The sequence below is a fragment of the Prinia subflava genome, chromosome 8 (assembly GCF_021018805.1).
Source record: "Prinia subflava isolate CZ2003 ecotype Zambia chromosome 8, Cam_Psub_1.2, whole genome shotgun sequence".
Classification (NCBI taxonomy): Eukaryota; Metazoa; Chordata; class Aves; order Passeriformes; family Cisticolidae; genus Prinia; species Prinia subflava.
Genome location: NC_086254.1, coordinates 968359 through 995573, shown reverse-complemented (window position 1 = coordinate 995573; position 27215 = coordinate 968359). Strand labels below are relative to the sequence as shown.

General features: G+C 50.0%; 1 protein-coding gene across 5 annotated transcripts in view; it reads right to left on the bottom strand.

Annotated features, from left to right (window-relative positions):
• Positions 1–27215, bottom strand: part of LOC134553074 (S-adenosyl-L-methionine-dependent tRNA 4-demethylwyosine synthase TYW1-like) — a 90824-nt gene that overhangs the window by 52325 nt on the left and 11284 nt on the right. For all 5 annotated transcript variants that reach the window (XM_063402356.1, XM_063402357.1, XM_063402359.1 and 2 more), the window contains exons 8-10: positions 20920–21025; positions 8410–8462; positions 5103–5221 (exon numbers count right to left, since the gene is read on the bottom strand). In XM_063402356.1, the coding sequence (XP_063258426.1) occupies positions 5103–5221; positions 8410–8462; positions 20920–21025 (278 nt within the window). The remainder of the gene's footprint in view (positions 1–5102; positions 5222–8409; positions 8463–20919; positions 21026–27215) is intronic.

The window sequence follows — 27215 nt, the reverse complement described above, 5'->3', positions numbered from 1 at the left end:
ATAACCAGGAAAGGACACACAAAAGAGATCCCAAGGACTTTTCCTGGAATGATGGGAGGAGAAAGAGGGAGACAACAAAAAAAGCTCGGCCAATGCACAAGCCAACCACGTTTAATGTTCGTGCTGGTACAATCTAAAACCTGGCTGTACCTTTTCTTCTGCACCTCCTGAGAGCAAAAGGAGGAGCCCAGACTGGGCTGGGCAGAGACCAGAACTGAGATATGGAATCTGAATGAAGTGTTTTCCCTAGGATGGGTAAAGCCACCCTGGAGCAGGCTGGATAAATTGGCTGACAGGATCAGAGGGTGCCAGGGCTGGCTTACACTGGATATTAGGGGAGACTTTTTCATGGAAGGGGTTGTCACAGGGCAGTGGTGGAAAAGTTTAAAAGTCCTGTGGATGTGGCACTTGAGGACAGGGTCTGGTGGCCTTGGCAATGCTGGGGAAACAAATGGACTCTAGGATATCAGAGGGCTTTTCCAACCAAAAGAATTCTGTGATTGTCTTCCAACTGAAGCCTTAAAGATGGAAGATGCCCCACGCTGAAAAGCTCATCCCAACTCTGAGATGCTCCCTTTTTTAAGAGCAGAATCTCCTGAAAGGCAGGTGATGCTCAGTGTCCTGTGCTTGTGTCCACCCACCCTACCACATCCCTGAACCCTGCTCAGAACAGCTTCCCACTACTCCAAAACTCACTTGGATGTCAAAAGTGCAAATTCACTTTCAAAGCCCTCAGTCACTGCCCCACATCAGTGACTGCTGGACCTGGCACCAGCCCCTGTAGGGACAACCAAGGCCCAGCATGGACATTTCACAGCCTATAATTTGTATTCACTACTGAGGCCATAAATTTGGGAGCTGATTGTAATAAGCTCCAGGACCTCCAAGAAGTCCAACTCCAGGAGAACACAGAGACTCTCTGAGCTTTCAGGTTCATCTTCCAGGTGTTCCAAACCTTCAGTGTCCACTCCTTCCATACCGACACTCCCCATTTCCCTGAAGAATTTATCCTCTGGAATCAAGTTAGTTACTGAGAAGAAGCTTTTGTTTTCATCTGCTTTCAGTTTCTTCTCAATCTTTTAAAAACCTTAAGTACTTCTCCTGTGAGAGATTATTAATTTTTAATCTCTGTATTTTGCAGGGCTTACTGAGATGCCTGGCTTTTGGCCACCCGCTGATTTAATGTCTGAACACAACTTCAGCTGCTGTCTACAAGCAAAACCTGAAACCTCCAAGCACAGGTAAAAGCGTTAAAGTTACAGCAGAAGAAATATGAGCCAATTTCTTCACAAGATATTTCATTCTGTCTGGTTTGCCTCCTCCTCAGATGCAAAAGTAATAAACTCTATTAATTTAAATCTTATTTAGCTGTTCCATCTCTCCACAATAATTGATTGGGCTTTGGACACTGAGCCAAAAACCCTCATCAAATCAGGTCTGCCTGGTGCCTGTGCCGCAGGGAGATGTCACAGAGCTCCGAACCCACACTTGCTCTAATTGATTAAAAGATTTGGTCACTTGCACATTTCCATTTAGGCAATTAAGCTCAAGAGACACAGCCCCAGTGAGAGCAGCTCGGAGCAGGGATGGAGAGTGACAGACTCCTTTGGAGGACAGGATTATGACTGCGGATGTTGCAGTAATTAAGGTCTGAGGTGTCCCCCTCAATGCTTTTTAAGGAACAGCCTCAGTGCTGCCTGGGGGGACACCAAACAATCCACCCTGGAGAATCATGGAATATCTTGAGGTGGAAGGGACCACAAGGATCATCCAGTCCAACTCCTGGCCCTGCACAGACACCCCAACAATCCCACCCTGTCCCACCCTGGGAGTGATGTCCAAACTCTCTTGGAGCTGTGGCAGCCTCAGGGCCGTGCCCATTCCTGGGGAGCCTGGGCAGTGCCAGCACTCTCTGGGGGAAGAACCTTTCCCAAAATCCAACCTGATCCTCCCTGACACTGCTCCAGCTGTTCCCATCTCCCAGTCTGCTTTTCCTGTCCCCACAAAAGGCTGCCACATAATCCTGCATCCCCAACCTCTCTGAAGGGGACAGGCAGGGAAGCATGAGCCAGTGAGGGGGCCCTGACAGCTCTGAATGCCTTCAGGGACAAGGGGGACAAGAAGAGCATCCAGTTCAGAGTGAAGGCACATCTCTGACAATAACCCAAATTTTCTGAGGTTGTTTGGATACTGGCTCCAGCCATGGCCTCTAGTGGAGGTGACCTGCTCACAGCAGGGATTGGAACTGATTCCCTTTCAGGCCTCAACCCAAACCATTCTGTGATTCCATGATTACTGCTTTGGGGCTAAAATGTGTAAGTCAAGACCAGCCAACACCAGTGATAATTCAATTCCCAGGCAAGGTAGCTAAACTGCAGCATTTCTTGTAAAAGTGAGGAAGAGAACACACAGGTTCCTTGGCCTTTCCTTCAGCTATGTGGGGAGAGCACAGTGGTTGTGCAGTTGGAAACATTGGTAGAATCTATAAATGTCAAAATCCTGAAAGAAGAGATCAAAAAGCAGGAATCCCAGCAGCCTTATCTGCATGGTAGCATGCAGAGCTAAGGAGTCCAGCACAAAACCTGTATGAAAAACATTTTGCTAGCAGCAGATCAAAATTGGGATTTCACATGTCTGCACCAGTTCAGATGGCACCTGCTGCTCAGGAGTTGCCTCTCTTATCCTGCCCAGCCACCAGGGCCTGCAGCTCCACTTCAGTCTCACACACTGAACAACCTGCAAAGGGTGGGGGATAAAACAAAAAGTACAGATAGACCTGACTGCAGGCTTTGGAAGCTGGGCTGGAACAGGATCAGCAGGGATTGGGTGTGGCAAGCAGGGAGGGAAGATCCCTCTCACAGCTACAGGAAGGATGCAGCAGCCCAGGCACAGGAGCTGGAAAAGTCACCAAAAAGAAATCTTCTTTCAGCAGCAGTTCTGGTTTAAGTCAAGCTTAATGTCCTGGGATGAGCCTCAAACTGAGCCTCACATTTTCTAAATTAAACCTTCCAGTTTCCAGGGGAGGCCTGAAGACAGCCAGCTGCATTCCATATGGGAGAGTCCAACACCTGCCACCCACCTCACCCACAGCAGGGAAATAAATGAATCAATGCTAAAACCTCTGAGCTCAGTGCCCTGAGAAGCTGTTCCCTTGCACTCAGTGATTCAGATTGTAGCCATCAGGAAAATCAGCACTGTAGCACTCGTTGTCATCAGGCTGCTGCTGCCAGATCCCTCTGAAGTGACAGGTGACAATGACAGCATGATGAGTTAGACACACAGGGAACAGTGCCACGTTCTCCGGGTCTCTACACTAATGGACTGATTTATCAATTATTGATAAATCTGTACTATCTCATTTATCATTTTCTGCACTCTCCAGTTCACACTTGCTGGATTTCCCTGATTCAGCCTATTCCACATCCAGGCTGCTGCCAAAAAACCCTGAATGCGGGCATTTAGAAGAGAAACTGGGAAATGCTCTGTGGAGCAATGCTGGGAACAAAGCCCCTCATCCTGACCACATTCTTGTTTGCTTTTTAGGCTGTACTTTCTGAGTGGGGACAGAGGGACAAGCACAGGCAGGGCAATGACCCTCCCAGCACAGTCTCACTGCAGGACTCCATGCATACCACATGGAAAACAGGCATGAGCAGAAGGTTTTCCTTCCCAGTCACGGCCCTGCTCTGAAGCAAAGCAGAAGCTGCACATTAAAGGTGCCATTTGCTGCCTCCTTCCCAGCCAGGGTATGAGGAAAGCCCATCCAAAGCACCAAGGAACACTTTGCAATAGACTCCCAAATGCAAACTGCACAGGATGCCCCAGTGTCCAATGCTCATATTTAACATGGGAGACAGCATTCAGGTGCCCTACAAGGTAAGGCAGTCCTTTAAATGCTCCCATGAAATATCTGCATTAAAACGTGAGGACTATGAAAGACAGAAAGAGGCACTCAGAGGAATTTTGCTGGTTTTACATGGAAATATTATCACAGAATCCCAGAATGGTTTGGGTGAGAAGGGACCTTCAGCCCATGTCATTCCACCCCCTGCCATGGCAGGGACACCTTCCACTGGCTCAGGCTGCTCACTGGGATGCTGGACCACCATCACCCAGGCTGGGGGATGGAATGGGTGTTGTTGGCAGCCTGGGGTAAGGTGTAAGTCTCAGAGGAAGTACAGCTCCCATGGGATGATATAGCAGGGTGGAAAACAAAAGAGCTCAAGCACAACCTCCCTGTCCTCCCACTCCAGGCGCTCTCACGTCACTGCTGGCATTTCTGCTGAGCCTCAGCCTCTCTTCCCAATCCCGCCCTGCACTCCCCCAGCCTGGCACACACCTCCCTTGGAAGCCCAGGCAGGAGTGAGTGAGTAGTGCTAGAGCAGCTCGGATCCAGCACAGCCCCTTTCCTTCAGGAATTCACCACAAAGTCAGTCCTCTGAGGAAAGGAGTACTTTCCTGACCAATGGGAATTGAGGACAGGTTGTCCAGCCTGGAGAAAAGGAGGCTCAGGGGGACCTTGTGGCTCTGCACAACTCCTGACAGGAGGGGACAGCCAGGGGGGGGTCGGGCTCTGCTCCCAGGGAACAGGGACAGGAGGAGAGGGAACGGCCTCAGGCTGGGCCAGGGGAGGCTCAGGGTGGACATCAGCAGGAATCTCCCCATGGAAAGGGTGGTCAGCATTGGCAGGGGCTGCCCAGGGAGGTTTTGAGAGCCCATCCCTGGAAGTGCCCAGGGAAGGCCTGGAGGTGGCACTCAGCACTCTGGGCTGGGGACAAGATGGGGATCGGGTACAGCTGGGACTGGACAATCCTGGATGGCTCTTCCTACCTCAGTGATTCTAGGATTTGTCAGCTGCTGTTTTAGGAAGGCAACAGTTACTGAGTGATCACTTTTCACTTGTTTAGAGCAATGGAATTGGTGGGGTGAAGGTACTTTAAATATGGAAAATAGTCCCATTTCCAAAGACACTGCCACTGCTCAGCACCTCGGGGTGTTCACACAACACACCCAGCCCACACTCCCCAGAGCACAGCTGGCTCAGGGACAGCTGGCTGTGTCCCACAGAGCCCCCACCCTGGCCAAACCCCTGTGTGCCTTACCTCCAGCAGAATACACACTTGTTGGCACAGGCCAGGCTGGGGGTGGCCTCCATGCAGCGGTGGCTCTCAATGCCATAGAAGGTGTGCTTGTAGCAGCCCCCGCGGCCCCGCAGCATCGACTGAGGGCAGGGAAACACACACCACGAGAGTTAAAAACCCACCTGGGGCCAAACTGAGCACAGGGGAACGAACACACACACCCCCACACACCCCCCCACACACCACGAGAATTAAAAACCCACCTGAGGCCAAACTGAGCACAGGGGAACGAACACACACACCCCCACACACACCACGAGAGTTAAAAACCCACCTGGGGCCAAACTGAGCACAGGGGAACGAACACACACACCCCCACACACACTCACACACACCCACACACACCATCAGAGTTAAAAATGCACCTGGGGCCACACTGAGGGTAGGGAAACACACCCACCCACACACCCACATACAGACCCCCCCATGAGAGTTAAAACTCCCTATCTGGAGCCAAACTGAGGGCACAGGCATGGATCTGCTCCCTTCAGCCAGCTGTGATTTCAGTTCCAAGTCCAATAATGCCCCGAGCAGGGCTGAGGGACACCAGTGCCACCTGTCCCAAGAAATTTCCAGCTCCCTATAAAATGTGACTCTTTACACGCAGCTTGACTGCATTTAGGAGGTCAAACTCATCCCTGTGTTAGAGGAGAAAGAACTTTAAGCTACTCAGTCCTTTCTCTGGCAGACCCCAGCACAACAATGTGCTTTCCTGCAGCTTTTGAGACTCAGCCCGTGAAGAGCAGGTGAAGCCTCTTGAGCTGCAGGAAGCGTTCCTGGAAAAGCTCACTCAGGAGCTACAAGGATCCATTTCAAGGCTGTCCTACTGAACACTCCATTCTTTTCATTTATCTGGCAGAGTATTTCTTGCAGCACTAAATTAAATAAGTGCCCTGACCTTATAAACCCTCATTCACAGCCGGCAGTGGCTCCAGCAGGATGCTGCACTTCCCTTCCCAGCACAGCCACAGCAGCCTTCCCAACAGGATTCAACCCCTATTTAACATGCAGGCTGCTTGCAGAAGAGGCTGTCTTTCATTAGCTCAGTTAAATAATAAAAAATGAGAAAGAAACTTTATTACTCGCAAGAGAAAATGTGAAATATAACACAGTAGCTTTTAATCTGCCTTCCTCTTCCTGGAGAGTCCTGGTGATCCAACAGAAAGGAGCAGCAGGGAAAAAATCTGCAACTAATCCCTAGCTGGTTGTACAGGTGGAAGATTAAATGACATGGAAAATGCTGTTGATCCTACCCATTCTTCAAATGATAGAGACTTCAGGAGATTCACAAATTCAGGAGAGCAAGTTATATTTGGCTTTTCCTAAGGCAAACAGACTCTTCCAAAACCATACAGGGTTTCTGTTTTTTTCTGGAACTTGATGGAACCCAATCTTTTCCATCTGAGATGCTCTATGAAACTCTACTTAATTCTGATCCTGCCAGCCCTGCTCCTGCTTTCCTCTGATATAAATCTCCTGAAGACTCACACTCACTGGTGTGAACCTGAGGCAAAGCCACTGCCTGGAACCAATTTCAGCTCAATTTATTAGAAGACTTACATTCAATTCCTGCTTAAGCCAGAAAAAGTGTGGGCCCATCTAAGCACACAGAGCTGCTATTTATTTTGTGAAACGGCTTTACAGTGCTGCATTAAAGACTGAGTCTTTCATAAAAATAGGTTCTCAGTCCCAACGTTGAGGTTTGGCAAGCTTTTCTTTAAATGTTTTGTGATAATGTCTGCCACTAAAAATTATAGAAGAGAGGAATGGGTGTAAGAGTGACCAGAAAAGCAGCAGTGGGATCAGTGCATCCTGCAGCACTCCTGACAGCCCAGGGTGGACTCTCAGTGCTGCTCAGGAGAACAAGGCTCTTGATGAAACAGTTCATGGACACTGCAATGCAAACATTCAGGCATTGCAATGAAAACTCTCTGCAGCCCACCCTGGGATGGCATCCTAAGGGCTCTTTCAAAAATAAACAAAGTTAATCATGCAGTGAAGGAGAGCTCAGACAGCAAGGACTGATCACTGCCATGGCACAAGAATTACACATGTGCTGGCATCTTAACGAGGTGCTGATTCCAGAGGTTCCCATCCAGGGATGCTCAAGGGTGCAACATGGTGGCTGAAGGTCTGGAGCCCCAGGAGGAGCTGAGGGAGCTGGAAAGGGGCTCAGCCTGGAGAAAAAGAGGCTCAGGGGGGACCCTGTGGCTCTGCACAACTCCTGACAGGAGGGGACAGCCGGGGGGTTCGGGCTCTGCTCCCAGGGAACAGCGACAGGAGGAGAGGGAACAGCCTCAGGCTGGGCCAGGGGAGGGGCAGGGTGGATGTTGAGGAAAATTCCTTCACTGAAGGGATGGTCAGCTCCTGGCACAGCTGCCCAGGGCAGTGTTGGAGTCCTCATCTCTGGAGGGATTTTACAGCCCTGTGGATGTGGCACCTGGGGACATGGGTCAGTGGTGGCCTTGGCAGTGCTGGGGAAATGGTTGGACTTGATGATCTCAGAGGGCTTTTCCATCCTTAATGATTCTTTGATCAATGCTGCTCCCCAAATGTACAACCTTAGAGACTTGTGAGCTCCAGAGGAACCTGCCAAGGATAGCTGAAACCACACCCACCCTGAAGGGGCAGTTTGCCTCTGCTGGGAATGTTTTTAAGTCTGGAAACTGCTTGAAAAGCTATTGAGTTCCAGCTCCTCCAAGAGCCACGTGCAGGGCTGGAAGGAATCTGTGTCACACAGGTGTGCTCATACCCACAGGCATTGTACACAGCCACATCCACACACACCCCACAGAGCAGGGAAATCATTAACAACACCTCCCCGTGGAAATCTGATCTGATAAATGCTGAAAACCAGGGGAGCCCTTACTGTCACAACCCATCCCCAGGACCAGGGTTCAAACAGCCTCATGTGCCTGTTCAGGTGTGGCAATGGCTGAGTTATCCCTGTTCCACAGCCTCACACCAGGGATACAATCTTCCCACCTTTGCCTCACGTAGATTTCAGCAGGCAGAAGATGTTTTAGCAGAGAGCAGAACAACTGGAAAAACCAGAAAAGGATGTTCCTAGCTCTGTGCCACAACTGTATTCTCACTCTTTGCAGAGGGATTTTAATAGCTCAAAATAAGCAAGGTTATAGGTTGAAAGATGGAATTTGGGTTCATGCAAATAATAGCATATTTTTTAATGATATTTAAAATTGGAATACCTGAGCAAGTCTCTAGCTTTGTTTTTATTTATGAAATGAGAAAAGGAAACACAGCATACCTTTGTCCATCGGCAGAGCTTCACCCCAGAATGGCTCCCAATGAGTTTATAACCTGAAAACAAAGCACAGATCATCAAACAATTGAGTTTATCCTGCAAGAATTGACATACAAAATATACCAACGGTACCCAGAGTGACTGACACCATGGACTCCATGCTTCTCTTCCCCACTGGCCCCAAGGTGACACCACCAGCAATGACAGTGCCACCCCAGGGACCTCAGCCAACTGGAAATGGTTTATTTTAGTGGGACATGCAGTGATATCGCTGAGTCTGGTTTGAATCAGGGTGCCCAGGGTACTCCTGTATGGACTGGATGGCAGAGGCTGGCTAACCCAGGCTGTGAGACAGCTCAGAAACCCAAGGAACAGGACAGGGAACCATGAGCATCTCCCTGGCCCCAGGCCATGACCCCAGAACAGCCTCCTACCCAGACCCCGGGATCCCTGTGCCAGCCTGCAGGACAGGAGCTGATTCCCAGTGCAGCTGGGAGGGGACAGGAGGGGAACACAGAGCTCAACCTGAACCCCACCTGAGCTTCACCAGTTCCACCCCACTGGTTCTGGGGCAGCCACAGTGAGGGAGCTGATCCTCCACACCCAAAGGAGAGCTGAGCTCAGATCAGCTCCTCATTCCCCAACCAAGATCAACACAATTCATTCCAATGAGTCCAGGAGGATTAATTGCACAACATTCGTTAAGCACTAAGTGCTATTATTACCCGAACTGCTCGAGTGGGGTTATATTCCTCTTTGAGAGAAGTGCTTAGAGGCCAATATGTCTGAAGGATTAAAAGTCCCTTCAAAATCAGCATAAAAATAAGAGGGATTTGAGACGCCTCGCTGTGTCCCTCACAGTGGCGTTCACACGTCACTGGCCTGGCTGTCCCCAGACCCAGCACCTCTCAGCTGCCTACTGCAGGCTGCTGCTCTTATTAACACTTTCAACGGAAGGAAGAATATCAAATCTTAGCTGTTAAGGCTTCTTCCTCCTGCCAACCAGCACAAACTTAACAGGGAAAAAGCCTTCAGCTCAGCAGACTAGCCTTCAGCTCCTCCACAGAGCAGCAGCACATGTGCCCTGCCCTGCTCTCCTGTCCCTGAGCAGCTCTGGCACAGCAAGATCCCAGCGAGAGCAACTGCATCCCAAAGTCCCTCACACCTGCAAGGACACTGAGCCAGCCAGGAGCAGCAGATGCCACACCAGCTGCAGCAGGCCGAAATTAAACTGCGTGCACACAGAGAGGGCTAACAGGGAATATAACAATGCTCTGCTCCTGCCATTCAAACCCAGCACGCGCCTGCCCAGGCTCCTCTGCCCACTCCACCTGATGGTGTTTGATCCATCCCCTCACACGGGAATACACAGGCAGAGTGATCTCTCTCTTCTGCAAGAAGGCTGGAGAGGGCCTGGGGACAAGGGATGGAGGGAGAGGACACAGGGAATGGCTTCCCACTGCCAATGGGCAAGGATGGATGGGATATTGGAAAGGAATTGCTCCCTGTGAGGTGGGGAGGCCCTAGCACAGGGTGCCCAGAGCAGCTGTGGCTGTCCCTGGATCCCTGGCAGTGGCCAAGGCGAGGCTGGACAGGGCTTGGAGCAACCTGGGACAGTGGAAGGTGTCCCTGCCCTGTCCCTTTAAGGTCCCTTCCAGCCCAAATCATTCTGGGATTCTGTGACAGCCCTTCTAAGACAGTCCCCAAAGGCATGTGCAGTCCTGGGGACACCTTTACCTCAGACTGGCTGAGACCCAGACTATGCTGGTGCAGGCTCCAGGGGCACAGCCACACACAGCTGCACATGGCTGGAACCCAACACCTCCCTGCCCTGGCTCGGTCCTGCCTCTTTCTGCAGCTTTTCTCTGCAAACAGCTTGTCCAGCAAGGTCTAATCTCAGCTGAGACCTCCCTGCCCTGCTAAACTGTGTGTCCTTACAGGATTTGTGGATGAAAGCTGAAAAGGTGCTGCATTCCTCCTCCCTCTAATACAGCTGTCCAAGGCACACTCTGCTGCTGTCACCTGGCACAGCCCAAGCCTTATTTTTCCCATTTCTCCAAATCCAGCACCAGAAGTCATATAAGATTATTTTCTCACAGATCACTTGTCAGTAACAGCAAAATGGCTGCTTTCAAATGGGTTTTGCAGAAAAATTACATTGGAAATAGGACATGCCCACCCAGATATGCTATTGAGTTGTTTGAGGGAAGAGAGGAGGCAGCTGAACTGAGCAAGGTGCCAAGCTCCAGAGCTCCAGCATTTTCTCTTAAGTTCCTTAAATCAATTTCCACCATCTGGAGTACCCACAGCTTCCTTTAAAGGCCCAGAAAATTGTACATGTTCAACATCAAAACAGTCTTACAAACGCCAGCCAGTTTTGGGGATGAGAGGGGGGGTTGCTCATCTCTGTCACTGCCAGGAGTCCCAGGTGCAGTGACGGGAGGGAGCAGCAGAGATGTGCAGAACTCCTAAAGCCACAGAACCGGGGTCCTGCACTGTGTGGGGAATTGGGAGAACGTGTGGTCACGCAGCACTGGGTGCTGGCCATGCCAAGCTTCTGACACTTGGGAATGAGAGAAAATGCCAGAGACCAAGGCTGGACACTTCTTCCACCCCTGCTGCAGGAGAGCAGAGGTTCTACAACACTGCAAAGCCTTTCTTCAGCACTGGCTGCACTGCTAGGAAGGAGGCAGCAGAAGAGTCTGGGCCAAAAGAAAGGACAAAAGGTTAAGCAAGAAACTGGGAGTGTTGCAGAATCACAGAACTGTTCTGGCTGAGAAACCCCTCTGAGATCATCGAGACCAACCTTTCCCCAGCATGACCCATGTCCCCAACATCCACAGGGCTGTTAAACCCCTCCAGGGATGGGGACTCCACCACTGCCCTGGGCAGCTGTGCCAGGGCTGGACAACCCTTTCAGAGAGAAATTTCCCCAAATCCACCCTGAGCTTCCCCTGGCCCAGCCTGAGGCCGTTCCCTCTCCTCTGTCCCCGGCTGTCCCCTCCTGTCAGGAGTTGTGCAGAGCCACAAGGTCCCCCTGAGCCTCCTTTTCTCCAGGCTGAGCCCCTTTCCAGCTCCCTCAGCTGCTCCTGGGGCTCCAGCCCCTGCCCAGCTCTGTTCCCTTCCCTGGACACACTCCAGCCCCTCAGTGTCCTCTCTGCAATGAGGGCCCAAATCTAATCCCAGGATTGGGGTGTGACCTCAGCAGTGCTAGCACAGGGGGACAGGCACATTCTTACTGCAAAGTTTCAAATTAAACATGTGAAAAACTGTGATCAAAGCCAGCCTGAGGGTCTCCAGCCCTGCTCCCACACTGCAGCTCCTGCTGAGCCTCCCTTCTGGAAGCTCAGGCCAGCTCCATTCTTCCATCAGCTTTGCCACAATGTCCCTGTGGCTCTGCCAAGGCCAATGGTGCTTGAATCCAATCCTCCTGATGGCCCCAAGTCTGGAGCTGTGGGCGCCAGGAGTCCCTGTGAACACATTCCCCCCTTGCTTTGAAGGGCTGTGACTCGTGACCAATAACTCTAAGTGGATATTTGGATACAGCACTTTCCAAACAATCCAGTGTTTGATGGACCTGCTGCTCCCCACCCCTGTGTACCTTCAGACACCAAAGCTGAACAAACCAATCTATTTATTATTTCCACAGTCTAATATGCAAAAGATTCCTTCAATTATAAGCAGGCTCATAGTAATCAGCTCAGCTCCCAGCTAAAGGAAAGAACATCTCATCTGAAGGCTGGGTATGAGTTGATCCTGCTCTAGATGATAAATTGTAGATGACCTAGCAGCTTGCCAAACTTCACTGAAATTAAGTGTCACTTTTATAGATGTGAAATAAGCTTTTAAACAACCTTTGGGGTGAAATGAGTGTTATCAGGCAGTAACACCAGGCTGAGGAACATGTGGTGATTGCTCACCCTGACAGGCCAACTGGACTTTAATAGAGCACAGAGGGACATGGAACTGGAGAGATGGCCAAAGTCACAGCTCCTGATTGCTCCAGGAGTTAGGGTAGGACTGTGCTCAGCTCTTTGAGACCACATTGCAGCACTTCCACTCCATCCTGGAAATGAGAGATTAAAAGTTCTTTCTCTGAAACTCAAAGAACTCATGGACGGACCCAGCTGAACTCTCAGCACTGAGCCAGGACACTGCTGTCTGTATTCCCAGGGCACATTTCAATATCCACATGCTCCGGGTATGGTTTGCCAGTTTACCAGTGCCAGACACACATCCAGTCTTTCCAAGCTCCTGGACATGGGTGAATTATGTCCATAACTGAGCAATTCTGTTATTTTTGAGAGCAGAGCAGATCAGCTGAATTTCTACAAGAACAGGTGTCTGTATCAGGAGCTGTGTCACACCACCTACACTCTCTGAACAACTCTAAGAGCCGTGCTGAGCAGCCTTCAGGGATTGCAGAGTATCCCCAGGTGGCAAAATGTCCAGAACAAAACCCCCACACAATGAATCCTTGAGGTTAGAAAAAACTTTCAAGGTCATCAGTCCCAGGTGTGCCCAATCCCCACGCTGTACCCCGCTCAGAGCCCTGAGTGCCATGTGCAGGCCTTCCCTGGACACCTCCAGGGATGGGGCCTCTAAACCTCCATGGGCAGCCCCTGCCAATCCTTGACAATGTTTTCCATGAGGAAATTCCTGCTGATGTCCACTCTGAGCCTCCCCTGGCCCAGCCTGAGGCCGTTCCCTCTCCTCCTGTCCCTGTTCCCTGGGAGCAGAGCCCGACCCCCCCGGCTGTCCCCTCCTGTCAGGAGTGGTGCAGAGCCACAAGGTCCCCCCTGAGCCTCCTTTTCTCCAGGCTGAGCCCCTTTCCAGCTCCCTCAGCTGCTCCTGGGGCTCCATTCCCTTCCCAGCTCCATTCTCTTCTCTGGACATGCTCCAGCCCAGGACTGGAGGTGGCCCAGCAGTGCCAGCACAGGGGACAATCCCTGCCTGGTTGACACCTTCCAGTTCAGATCTCTGCACCACCAAAAGTTTGCTTTGACCCAAAATCCCAAAGCAAAAGATTCAATACCAAAAGAAAGAGGGAGATCCATAGTTGAAAAAGCTCCAAAAACCACAGGGAAAAGACTGAGCCATCCTTCTCCAGGAATGCAGGCACTAGGAGCTGGGGAAAGCAACTCCGAGGCCTCACTGTGCCTCCCAAACGCTGCTGGCTGGCAGAGGGATGCCCTGAGAGGAGCAAAGTACAGCTGACACTTGTGTGTGGGGCTATCCAGCACTCTCCTGCAACAAAATCACTGCTCTGAGGCAGTGATTATCTGCTAGAGCTGCAGCTCAGGTCAGTCTCACACTAGCAGAAGGATACCCAAAGAATGCCCAATTTCCTGCAGATCTGAAGGAGTGCAGTTTAACAGGGCCAGAGCTGAATGTTAGTGACACAGCAGGATCCATCCCCACCACCTGTAAGGACCACTTTCCACGTTGAAACACAACTGTTGCACTTGAGTCACCACCCAAAAGACAAAGAATACTTGAAAATTAAAAATAACAGTAATAATAATAGTAATAATAGTAATAATAGTAATAATAATAATAGAACAATAACAACAACCAGAAATGCCCCAGGTAAGGTACCTGTTCAGATTATATCAGTATTTTATACAAATCTAGAAAGAAGGAGACTCTGGGAAGTAGAATTTTTCAGATTGCCCAAGCATGAGAAGAGACATCTCTAGGTTCATTCTTAAAACTGCTCAACTTTGAAGAAATTATTACCAGGTCCACCAAGACCTATTTTAGATCATCTCTTTGAAAAAAAAGGCTCTTAAGAAGTACAAAAGGCTCGTGATTTGGGAAGGATTTCTCCCATGAGCTGAAAGCAGGAGTGGGACAGGAGCAGGGATTGCAGGACTGTCCCTCGTTAGCACAAACCCTGTCCCTCCACAGAGGTTGGAAGGTTTGGCCTCTCAGCTGCCTCAGATCCTTCACATTGTACATAACACAAACATCTTGAGTACTTTTAAGACTAAGTCAGAGCCTCCTGGGGGCAGTGAAAGGGATTCAGCTGCTGCACAGGCAACCCAGAGCCAATCTAGGGCCAGGAAAATGAGACTGGCAAAGTTCAGGGGTGGGAATGCCAGGAGCTACCACAAATTCCAGCGTCTACAGCTGATCATAAGAGACCTCAAGGATTCTCAAAACCTGGCTTTTCCCTTGGACCCAGATGTCTCTTTTAATCCAAGAGCACCTTTCCGTCTGAAGCACAGGAATATAAAACCTCCCACAGCCAAAGGCATCATTTCCTGTCAAATGATGCCATTGCCAGAAACAGCCTCAGAGACCACTGCTGCTCTCACGTGTATCAACACCAGAGAAAATGCAGCAGAGCCTTCTGTATCTGGCTGCTTTGTCCCAAAGCATCACCAAGCCAGTGCACTCCCAAAAAGGGATCATGGACTGATTTGGATTGGAAGGGACCTCAAAGATCAACCAATCCAACTGCTGATTCAGCCATTCCCATGGGAAATGGCTTCCCACTGCCAGAGGGCAGGGATGGATGGGATATTGGGAAGGAATTGTTCCCTGGGAGAGTGGGCAGGTCCTGGCACAGGGTGCCCAGAGCAGCTGTGGCTGCCCCTGGATCCCTGGCAGTGCCCAAGGCCAGGTTGGACATTGGGGTTGGGAGCAGCCTGGGACAGTGGGAGGTGTCCCTGCCATAGCAGGGGTGGGATGAGACGAGCTTTAGGATCCTTTCAAACCAAAACCAGTCTGGGATTCTGCAATTCTTTATTCACAGAAAAACTCAAGAAATCTGCAAGCACTTGGCATTTTTAAGAGCTGTACCTCAGGGTCAGTTTTGGCTGAAGTCTGGAAATGGAGGTTCCACCTGCACAAGTCTCCTCCCAAACCACCCAGAACAAACCCAAAAGGTAACTGACAGAACTGCTGACTGCTTTGAGCTGCATCTCTCTTTTCTGTTCTGTTTGCCTGAGACACTTTTCAGACATTCAGGGCACATTCCCTTCTCCACATTTCCATTTGTCTGAACTGTCCCCTTGTTTGCAGAGAGTGTCACATTACGAAGAAAGGACAGCAAATTTCACCCGTGCCTGAACATATCCTGTACTTTGTTCCAGCTTAGACTTAATTTCAAAGCCCAGTACTCCCCAAAGCCCTGCCAAAACCTAAAACAAACCAAAAAAAGGATGCACTTCAATTATAAATGTGTTTATTTTTATTTTCCTCTGTTACACATGGGGTTATTATACCAGCTCTGGTAACACATGAGAGAAAAATCAGCCCCCTAAACGTGATTTTCCTGTCTCCTCTGCTCCTGCTGAGGAGCTACAGCTGTACCAGCACATCAGAATTGCAGTCAGCTCTACACCAGATTCTGACAGCTCTCACACAGTGGGGCTTAAGCATCTTGTGCTGCCTGGACTCCTTCCTTTTACCTGCGTGTTTGCCCTTCATTTACAGACATTTCCTAAGGAACTGATCAAGTCCTACCTGTGCCTGGGTTTGGTCACTGTATTTATTCTTCTCACCACGAGTAATTTGTTAGTTAGCAAAGTCATTTTTAATCTGCCCACAGCCAGTATTGGATTTCTGTGGCACATTCCTGGGACTGCACCAGTGTCACCAATCTCAGAGCCAGCTGTGGGCTGCTAGTGCCACCTGGAGTTAAACAGCTCCTCCCAAAGCTTGCCAGATCCCAAACCCTGTGATCTGTGTCATGTGTCTGTGCCATGGCTTGGGATCCCATTTCCACATGCTGGACACTCCAAAGGCTCAGCACAGAGAGCCAGGCTGAGCTGGGCACAAAAGATACAGGCACCAAGAACCTCAGCCCAAGGTCCAGAAAAAGCCACCAAAGCTTTCAAAAACCTCAGCTCCAGGTTGGTGAGCACTTGAAAACCCAGCCTTCAGTATTTTTCTGAAGTCAGCTTCTTGCCTGCCCTTCCCCACTAAAAGCCACAGGCCAAAGCACAACAGTTTAAGTGGCTGCTGAAGGCAGACTATTTCAAATAAGAGTTGCCACCTTATGCACCCCTTGTCTTTCGAGACAAGTAAAATAGAGGTGTGCTGGGCATCCTGGAGCTAAATTGTAGCCCTCTTTAACCAGTAAGGACAGAATCAACTGGACTGCAGTAAAATTGTCCTTATGGGACAGAATAATTTATCCAGTGTCAGCAGGTTCAGCCTTTGGCATCATTAACCCATTCCACTGTGCTGCCAGGCAGGGAGAGCAGGGATTTGTTTGGTCCTGTTACAGCAGCAGAGACCAAAGCAAAGAGCATGGCAGAAACACAAAGTAAGCAGCTTCAGAAATCCTGAATCATGGAATGGTCTGACCTGAATGGATCTAAAGCCCATCCAGTGCCATGCCTGCCATGGGCAAGGACACCTGCCATTATCCCAGGGTGCCTCAAGCCCTGTCCAGCCTGGCCTTGGACACTTCCAGGGATCCAGGGGCAGCCACCCAGTGCCAGGGCCTCCCCACCCTCACAGGGAACAACTCTTTCCCAACATCCCTTCCATCCCTGCCCTCTGGCAGTGGGAAGCCATTCCCCACTGGAGCCTCCTCAGCAAACACTCAGCTCTCAGAGCTTTGGGCTCATTGCTCCTGTTCCATTCCTGCCCCGTTGAGGAAAGGGCATCAGAGCCAACCTGGGACTGCCAAACAACCCCTGTGACAGGACAGGGCTGATGGAGACGGCCGGCACTGTGACACATCATGTCTGAGCTCCAAATAGCTCAGGCAGGCAGTGAACAATCCCTCTCCTAGCTGCCAGCATCCAGCAGGATGTGGTTGGCTTCAGCCAGACCACCAGCGTCAATAGAACATTTGGCAAATCCAGGAGCAGCTGTGACTAATGATGGCACCAACCCCAGCAGAGCACAAAGTCATGGTCAGTCCCTGAGTCATGAACAGCCTGACTGGATGGGACAACAAGGATCATCCAGTCCACTCCCTGGCCCTGCACAGATACCCCAGCAATCCCACCCTGTGCATCCCTGGAGCAGTGTCCAAATGCTCCTGGAGCTGTGGCAGCCTCAGGGCTGTGCCCATTCCCTGGGGAGCCTGGGCAGTGCCCAGCACCCTCTGGGGAAGAACCTTTTCCGATATCCAACCTAACTCTCCCTGACACACAGAAGGGTGTTTTGGGTTTTTTTTGTTTGCTTTACAGAAAAAGAAAACCCCACTGTGTTTTTCTACTTTCATCTTTCCTATTGAAACAGCAGCTTGAGACTCTCTCTAAAGCTCATCATGGATTTAAATGCACTTCCTGAGAAATCAGGAACACTGGAGAGGCTCACAAGTCCTTCACCCTATACCAAATCCTCCTGGCACTCAGGGCAAGCAAATGCAATTTTCATCCCAGACAGGATTGTGTCAAAAACTTACAAGCAACTCCAAAATTGGCTGTGTTCACTAAGTACCACAGGAAATGTGAACATGAAAGGTTTGTTTCTATTTTCAGTTTATTTCATTGATTTCAGGCTACTTGAACACACAGAATGACTGAAGCAGTACCAGGAGCACTGCAAATCTACACACAACCACTGCCAGCCTCTCCCCCTCTGTGCTGGGCACTCACCAAAGCCTCAGTGCTGTGGTGGTGTTTCAGGCAGGGCTGGGCACTGATGGAAATGGAATAGGAATTGTGTTGTCTCTGGCTGGGACTTTCAAAAGCAGCTCTTGCTGAGTACCTGTTATCAAGGTATCTGCAAGCAGGCACCTCCAAGGGCTCACACCTCTGCAACCCAATGGGGAGGCTAAATATAGCAAATATTCAATACCAGGGCTAAAATAAAAACCTTTGCTTTAAGCACTGTTCCCTTTACCTCCAGGAAGGTAAATTCCTTTGAAGGTGTACATCCACAGTGAGCACTACCATGGTCTAAGGAGTGCTTTGACAAGGAAAACCTCTGTTATGCAACTGCAGTACCAAAGAACAGCTCTCCCTGAACTACTAATACTCATTTTCCTTCTCTTGGGCTAATTATGCCCTCAGGGATACTCTTGAAAAGACATGAGCCTACACCCAAAGAAACCATTTGGTGCAAAATAAATTAGATAATCTTTTGACTACACTGCACTTGTTATTTTAGGGGGAATGATGCTGAGGGAAGAAGGGAATTGTTTTATTTTTGTAGCACCAAAGCCTTCCTGGTGTGTTATTTACACAGGAAAAAGATGTTATGTGATATAAAAAAAAATAATGCAGCTTCTCTTTTTTCACAGCTGAATGACCGCTGAAGAATTTGGTAAGCAGCAGAGAGGGGAGAGCTGGGAGAGGCAGCTGGGCTGTAAGGACACAACAGTTTAGAGTCATTGAAAGTGCAGCTTTACGTAAACAGATCCTACCAGTGGCTCCAATACTGGAACTACCACGAGCATTGCAGGAAGGGACCCACTCTACCTCGATAATGAATTCCTGTCCCTAGGGTGTCACAAGGAAATCAGAGCTCTCTGGGGAGCTTTCTTTGAGTCAAGAGAATTACAGTACGAAGGTGACCTTCCCTCCAGCGCTGCTTTATTTTCTAAACGGCCACTTTGTACAAAAGCACCCAAACCAGCAGGGACTGGTGAGACTGAGCCATGGGGAAATGCTCCAACCACCACACAGAGCACAGGGCCAGCACAGCGCACAGCCCCCATCCCCTGTTTTCTTTAGTAGTAACTAAATAAATTAAAAAATAAAAATGAAGGGCTGCCACCTTAAACACAAACCAAAGTAAAATATATAAACAAAACACAGTCAAATGCATGACAAATAAAACCAAAGTAACTGCCACCACATCACAGCCTTCACGACTGAGGCTGTAAAGATGGATTGGAACAAGGCCTGCATTGGTCGCAGCCAGCAGCAGCTCCCTGAGGAGAAGGCAAAGTCTCTGCTACTCCTTGCTGAGCCTGTGGGTCATTCCTCACACCACACAGTTAAAGAATGGCTCTTTGCTTCCCAGCTGTGCCAAGGCTGATGCAAACCCAGTGACCAAAGGTGGCAGCCACGGGCTGAGTGGAGCACTCCAGGCACTGCAAAGCTCAGGGCAAAGAGGAGACGAGCCCTGGGAGCAGCAGGGCTGGGCTGCACAGCTGGACTCACCCAGGACGTGTCATACTCAGAGCTCAGCTCTCAGATACACAGGGGCACTCTCAGGAGCTTCAGGACAGAAGCACAGGGCAGCGGGGAAGTCCCCATCCCTGGAAATGCTGAATAAATGTGAGGATGTGGCACTTGAGGTCATGTTTTACTGCTGAACATGGGGGTGATGTTGTATTGGTGGTTGAACTTGCTGATCTTAAAGACCTTTTCCAACCTTGACAATGTCATTCTAATATTGATTTAGCAGCAAACGAAGCACATTCCACTTCAAGAGAGAAATCAGACTAAACTCCCTTTAGTCTCCATGTGAGCACCAAAAGGAAGCTCCCATCATCTCCTCCTGGCTCTGCCACTCTCAGCTGAGGCTCTTGAACTGCAGGGCTCAGTCTGGCTCTCCTCATGTTGGTCCTTTGTTTTAAAAAAAGACATTAAATCCACTCCAACTGCTCTCATTGGAGAGCTGCTGATCTAAACAGCTAGTGGATGGTTAAAATTAGTTTGAACTACTTCCTTTTCTGGAAACAGTGTTTCAGCAACAAATAAGAGTTTGAAACTGAGATAAAAGCAAGTGCCTAAGATGCAAAACAGATGCAAAGCTGATCTTTAAATATTTCCTGACAAACCTACACTGTGGGAGCTGCAGAGTGTGGGACCATTGGCACCTCTCTCAAGCTGCCCCAGCAGATACATCAAACCCTGGGAGCTCCAGACACTGCATGAGAAGCCACCCAGGAGCCAGCAGAGTGTCCTGGGGGCATTGGGAAGAGCATTCCCAGCAAGTCAGGGAGTGATCCTGCCCCTCTGCTCAGCCCAGGTGAGGCAACTCTGCAGTGCTGTGCTCAGTTCTGGGCTCCACAGCTCAAGAAAGACCAGGAGCTATTGGAGAGGGTCCAGTGGAGGCCACAAGGATGATTTGGAGTCTGGAGCATCTCCCTGGTCCGGAGAGACTGTGGGAGCTGGGCCTGGTCAGTCTGGAGAAGGGCAGGCTCAGAAGGATCCCATCAATCCATGAAATATCGCCAGGGGCCATCAGAGGATGGTGCCAGGCTCTGTTCAGTGGTGCCAGTGACAGGATGAGGAGCAATGGCCATGAACTAAACCATCACAAATTCCACCTCACATGAGGAAGAAGCTTTTTCCACAGAGTGTCAGAACTCCGGAACAGCTGCCCAATGGAGGCCCAGAGTCTCCCTCTACAGTCACATCCCAAACTCCCTCAGACACACTCCTGTGCCACCTGCTCCAGGGGACCCTGCCTTGGTGCTGTTGGACTGGGTGCCCTCCAGAGGCCCTTCCAGCCCCACCCAGTCGTTCCGTGTGGGCTGTCTGTGGTTCAGGCCTGCCACGAGGGCCCAGGACAGCCCCTTTCCCACACAGAGCTCCTCTCCCACTGCTCTGCTCCAAGCCAGCACCAAGATTCACAGCTGTGCCTCACCTTGTTTTGTGAGTGCCTCTCTCAGGGCCGGGGTGATCATCTCTCTCCTCTCAGCCTCCTCCTTCCTCCCAGCTCCAGCAGCTCCTTCCTCCAGCTCCTGCTCTCTCTGTTGGAAGACAGGGAATTGCAGCCAGTTAGAGCAAGGCATCACCTCAAACACCGGGGCACAGCCACACACCTGCTGGACTGAACTGAGACAAGTGCCACACAGCAATTCCTGCTTCCCTCTAATCCTGCACCTCCCATCCCACTTCCCATCAGTAACTTAGGACAGTGAACTGGAAAAGGAACGATCCCCCAGCACACCAGACTTGTCCTACTGACACAGCAATAAAATTCCCAAGGATACTTTAACAACCAGGGTGTGCAACCTCATCCAAGACTCCAGGTTTTTAAGCCTAAATGTTTCATGAGTGCACAATAACCTCACAATAACCAAACCAGTGTGTGCCTGGAGTGCCACTGCTTGGGGGACTTCAGGGAGAACCCCCAGGAGTTCATAGAGCAGAGGAGCCCTGAAGCAGCAGCCACCTGCACCACCAAAATTCAGCCACAACAAGGCCTGAAGGAAAAGGCTGCTCCCCCTGTCCCACAGCCCCCTCCAGCAGCAGTCCAGGGAAGTATGGCTTCCAGCTACTTGCACACACAGCTAAGCCCTGGGCAGGAGTTCCAGATACTGGGATAAAGTCATAGGCAGGAGAAGCAAACCCTGGCACGTAACAAGTGGTGACTCCCCTGCTGTGTGAGTGTCACTGCTGAGACTTTATGGGTATTTATTGTTTCATGTCTGCACAAAGAAGCATCAAAGTGGAAATAATTACTTGGATATTTCATGCAACTTGTAATCTGTCAGTCCTTTATGGCTTTTATTGAAGGAATTATGGATAAACAAAAAACAAAAACCAGCAGAGGACATTTTGCCTTGACAACACTGAGGCTATTTCACATCCAAGCCTCTTTTGTGCCAAAGCCATGGAAAAGTTAATGGAAACGCTTCCAGTTTGAGTTTCCCCACCAACTGTTTCCTTAGGAAAACCAGTTTCACTAAGGAAACCAGTGCTTCTGGCTCGCCAAACTGCTCTTCACAAACAGGGAGAGGAGTCTAGCTGCTCCAGCACATAAACAGACTGGTTCTGCACCTGAGCAACATCTCAGAAAATAAAGAGTGCCTCCAAAGAAAAATAAATTTAAATATTAAATCACACACACACAGAGGTTCAAGTACAAAACAGAGCTCCTAATAAACACTTGAGAAGGAAATAGGAGAGTAAAACATTCAGGGACAGAGATTATTACCTTCCCTACTCATTTTTGATTAAACTGTGCTCACATTCTCAGGGATGTTGCTCAGAAATGCATTTTTCAACAACCAGTACCACACCATGGTCCTTTCTAAAGGAGAAAGCTGTATCTACCTTCTACTTCCTTCCACTCAGCTTCCTGAGCCTTTAGGCAAGACTTCATTGGCTTCCGTAACACATCAAAACTCCCCTGGAAGCCTACATCTAATAATTAATTGTCATTTAGTGGGTTTTAAAGCTCATTTCTTGAGCCTTGATCTTAATTTATCAGCAAGACTCTTCAACAGTAAAATATTAATATTGCTGGGAAAGCTTCATGCATAAGGAAGGAGGAGATAATAGATAGCAACTTCATCTTCCAAGTGTTAAATAAAGAGCTTGTCCTGCCACAAGCCATCACTTAACCCAGGCCCCAGGCAAGGCCCTACCTTAGCACAGACTGAGACCTGGGCTGGAGAAAGGAGGCCTGCTTATGGCAGGGGAGTAGAACTGCAAGAGCTGTAGGGTCCCTTCCCACCCAAATCACTCCCTGATCCTGTGATTTGGGAGCCCCTTGAAGTCCTGAGCAGGATTTAAATGTGGACACCTCCTGGCCTGTGCTCTACCATCTCAGGCCAGGTCAATCCTCCCAGAAGGGCTAAATCTCCACTATGGAGCATATCCTAATATTAAAAATGCAGCCATGGATTTAATTACAAATGAGAGACCCCATCCAAGAGAGCCTCCAAACACAAAGTCCTTCTGCATGGAAAACATTTGCATTTCTACCTCCCTGTCAATGCAGCATCTGAGAAAAGCACCTCAGTAGAACAACATCCAATTCCTTCCTGGCAGGGCAGAAATACAGCTCATTTTCCCCTCACAGAGAGGACCACAATTCTCCCTGCCCACACCCTGATGTGAGAGCCTGTAAACAAAACCATGCTTTGTTTTTCTCTGCCCTGCAATACCTGACCTGTTCACTTTGGCAAGGGACTGGCTGCACATACTCCTGGTGGGAAATGGAATTCACTGCACAGGGACTTTTACTTATTTGCTTAATAAACCTTTCAGATCTGTTATTGAGGGTTGGAGGGGAGGGAAAAACGTTAACTTTGCACAGAGCAAACTTCTCCAGTTGTGGTTATTTAGTAGAAAGCCCTGCAGTAAATCCAAGGCAAATCTTTGTCTTTCCATAACAAATCAAGCAAGCAGTGACAAGAGCCAGCTTCTCAGGTCCTTGAAATACTTCACTGCCAAATACTGGAGGTGCAGCTCACAAAGGAGTGAGCCCAGAGATGAGGAAAGCCTCCGGACACAAACCGCTTCCACGGAAGGCTCAGCACAGCTCCGCTGCAGGCTGGAGGGTTTGGTTGTGAATAAAGGCAGCCAAATCTGAGGTATGACCCCGTTCTCTGCAACTGAGGGGAAAAGGAATCCCTCCTTTCCCTCTCACACAGTCAGCACAATCCCAAGGCAAGGAAAACACAACTTCCATGGACCAAGAGCCCCTGACGAAAATGAGGGCCTCAGCATTCCCTGCCCCAGGACAAATCCCAGCGCCAGTGTTTCAAAGGGCTTCCTCCAAATCTGCCTTCCAAACTCAGCCCCAGCCACTCCCAAAGGTGACCACCAGGATATGCTACTGCCACTTGTCCTCCTCGCTGAAGTGCTCTCTCCAGGATGTCCAGGTGCCTGACAGCTCCCTGTGTTTCCCACTTTATCCATCAAACACTCTTCAAACTGATTGTGCAGGGGGGAGAAAAACAAAAAAGGCACCAAACTCCATACAAAGGCTGAGAAAGTTGGGGCTGTTCAGCCTGGGGAGGAGGAGGTTGTGTGGAGACCTCACAGCACCTCCCAGGGTCTGGAGGGGCTACAGGGAAGCCAGAGAGGGACCCTGCATCAGGAACTGGAGTGACAGGACAAGAAACAACAGGTTCAGAGTGACAGAGGGGAAATTAGGGTTAGATATTAAGGAGAAATTCTTTCCTGTGAGGGTGGGCAGACCCTGGCACAGGCTGTCTGGAGAAGCTGTGGCTACCCCTGGATCCCTGGCAGTGTCCAAGGCCAGGCTGGATGGGGCTTGGAGCAGCCTGGCATAGTGGAACGTGTCTCTGCCCATGGAACAAGATGAGCTTTAAGGTCCCTTCAAACCAAACCATTCTATGATTCCATAAATTAATTTAGCACTTCTAGCCTCGTGGCTCTATTTACTGATGTGGCATGGCAGGGGAAAAAAAATCTCCCCCAAAAGCTTTTACTCTCAGAAAAAAAATTATACCCGATTATGACTCAACTTTCCTGTTTAACCTTCCAGTGGTCAGACAAAGGGAACCCCTGGCCTTGCCATGATTTACAGCCTCATCCATCTACAAGCTCTGGATCTTTTCCCAAATGAAAAGCACAAGCATTAAGCAAACAGGAACACACCAGGGCTGGAGCCAGCACTAACACAACAGCACTGAGGGAACGCTGGCCAGGCTGTCAGGAAAAGCTGCCTGGCAGCAAGAAAGATTAGTAACACCTCCCCAGGGGCCAGGGAATGAACTATTAAAGTTCATGAATTACATGAACGAGAGTTAAAGTTCATGGAGCAGAGCTCTGGAATCAATGCCCCTCAGGCAGCAGGACAGTCAGCAATGCTGGCAGCTTCTACCCTCACTCAGCCTCATCTGGCAGGGGCATCTCTGACAGGAACCACGCAGAGATCTGGGGAGCTGATGGGACACCAGGCTGCCCACAGGAATAGCACTCCTTCCCTTACAAAACAACCTTCCTGGAAGGCTGAAATACATGGGAAAAAGAGGACAGGGAGCCCACTCCACAAAGACAGCCCTGAACACAAGCACAGGAGCAGAGGGTGCACTGTGGGGACTGTACTCCTGCAGGAACACAGCTGTGGCTGTCACAATTCAGCTGTGACAGGCAGAGACAGAGCTGCAACTTGCTGAGCCCAGGGATGAACACCCTGTCAATCCCACAGCACCCCAGCCCTCGCTGCTGTCAGTCACCAGCAGAGATGGCCTGGAGATCCTGCAGCAGACAGGAGAACTGAGAACTCAGAGTGAGCAAGCTGTGAACCAGCAAACAGCCCAACAGACAGAAAATCTTACTATAAACAGCTGTCAGAGTCTACATAATCACAGGCTACACACCCACCCCAGCACTGCCCAGTGAAGCACAAAGAGCTGAGAGCAGCACAAAGAGTTGAGATGGGAACAGCACAATGCAGCACCTGGCCATGACTGGAACATCAGCTGCCTGGGGCAGAAGGGAAAACTGGGGCAGGTGCTCTCAAAAAGTGGCCCTAAAGTCACAGAATCATGGAATGGATTGGGAGGGACTCTAGAACTCACCCTGTTCCACCCCTGCCATGGGCAGGGACACCTTCCACTGTCCCAGGCTGCTCCAAGCTCCATCCAGCCTGGCCTTGGACACTGCCAGGGATCCAGGGGCAGCCACAGCTGCTCTGGGCACCCTGTGCTAGACCCTCACCCATCCCCCAGGGAACAATTCCTTCCCAATATCCCATCTAACCCTGCCCTCTGGCAGTGGAAGCCATTCCCTGAGTCCTGGCACTCCATCCTCCTTGTAGGTTCCCTTCAAAACGGGAAAAGTCCCTGAGAAGTTCTGACTCATACCAAAAAAAACCCAAATTCCCAAACAGGACTTTTCTCTCCGGAAGTAGAAACTCCTGTGAATTTTAAACAAGGAGGTGGAATCCCCATCTCCCTCCCTGTGCTGCAGGAGAACAGAAGGCCCCTGGTGTTATCCTGAGGTAGCAGCTCCCAGCTCCCACCTAAACAAAGGGAAACAGAGCTGCAGCTCCATCCTCATGAAGGGAATTTTCCACTTCCTTTTTCTGAAATGTCAGCGCTGTGATTTCTGGACATTTACAGCAGCATTTTAAATCCCAAACTCCTGCAGACAAGCTGTGACAGGAGCTTATGCTGCCATCCAAGTGCATCAGCCGGAAAGGGCACTGAGCATCTTCCATGAAATGCAGAGGCAAAAATGATCCCACCTACGTCATTTTCTTGTAGGTTCAACATCAGCCCAAGTCCCCAAGGACAAGAAACCTCCCAGGTCACAACTTTCCAATGTATTTGCAGGGCTGCAGGGGGCGTTCAGAGGGCTGCACTGAGCTCCAGCAGCACTGCTCTGCTGTAGGGCAGCTTTTACAAGGTGCTGCTGAAGCACAGCTCCAACTCACAAACTGCTGAGGGATCCTGCCAGAGTTTGTTTGATTTGGGAGACTTCCTTGGACAAGCCAGGAAGAAGATTGATTTTCAAAGGCACCAAAGGAGTCAAAACTAACAATGTGTCTGTGTCCACCCAAAAGGGACTACTTATACTTGAAAACTGAGCCATATTTTCACATTTTATTTATTTCTTCTGTGCTACAAAAATCCCAACTGAAACTCAGTTAACACAGTTTAACAAGTGTCCCGAATGCCCAAATTCAAACAGTAATATTTTCCATTTAGTCTCTTCTGCTCTCTCATACACAGAGCAGGCAGCACACATCCTTCCACACTCTTGCCATCTTTTGCAGATTCTTTTTTAAAAGGCTCTGTAGAGACTTCCCCACTCCATTTCTTTCTTTTCCATGGAGTTCAGGACTAAAAGAACATTTCATTTCAAAACCACAGAATCCTGGAATGGTTTTGATTGGAAGGGATCTGAAAGCCCATCCAGTGCCACCCCTGCCATGGACAGGGACACCTTCCACTGTCCCAGGTTGCTCCAAGCCCCAATGTCCAGCCTGGCCTTGGGCACTGCCAGGGATCCAGGGGTAGCCACAGCTGCTCTGGGCACCCTGTGCCAGGCCTGCCAGGGAACAATTCCTTCCCAATATCCCATCCATCCCTGCCCACTGGCAGTGGGAAGCCATTCCCTGTGTCCTGTCCCTCCATCTGTTGTCCCTCTCCAGCTCTCCAGGAGTCCCTTTAGGCCCTGAAGGGACTCTCAGCTCTCCCTGGAGCCTTCTCCTCTCCAGGTGAGCACTCCCAG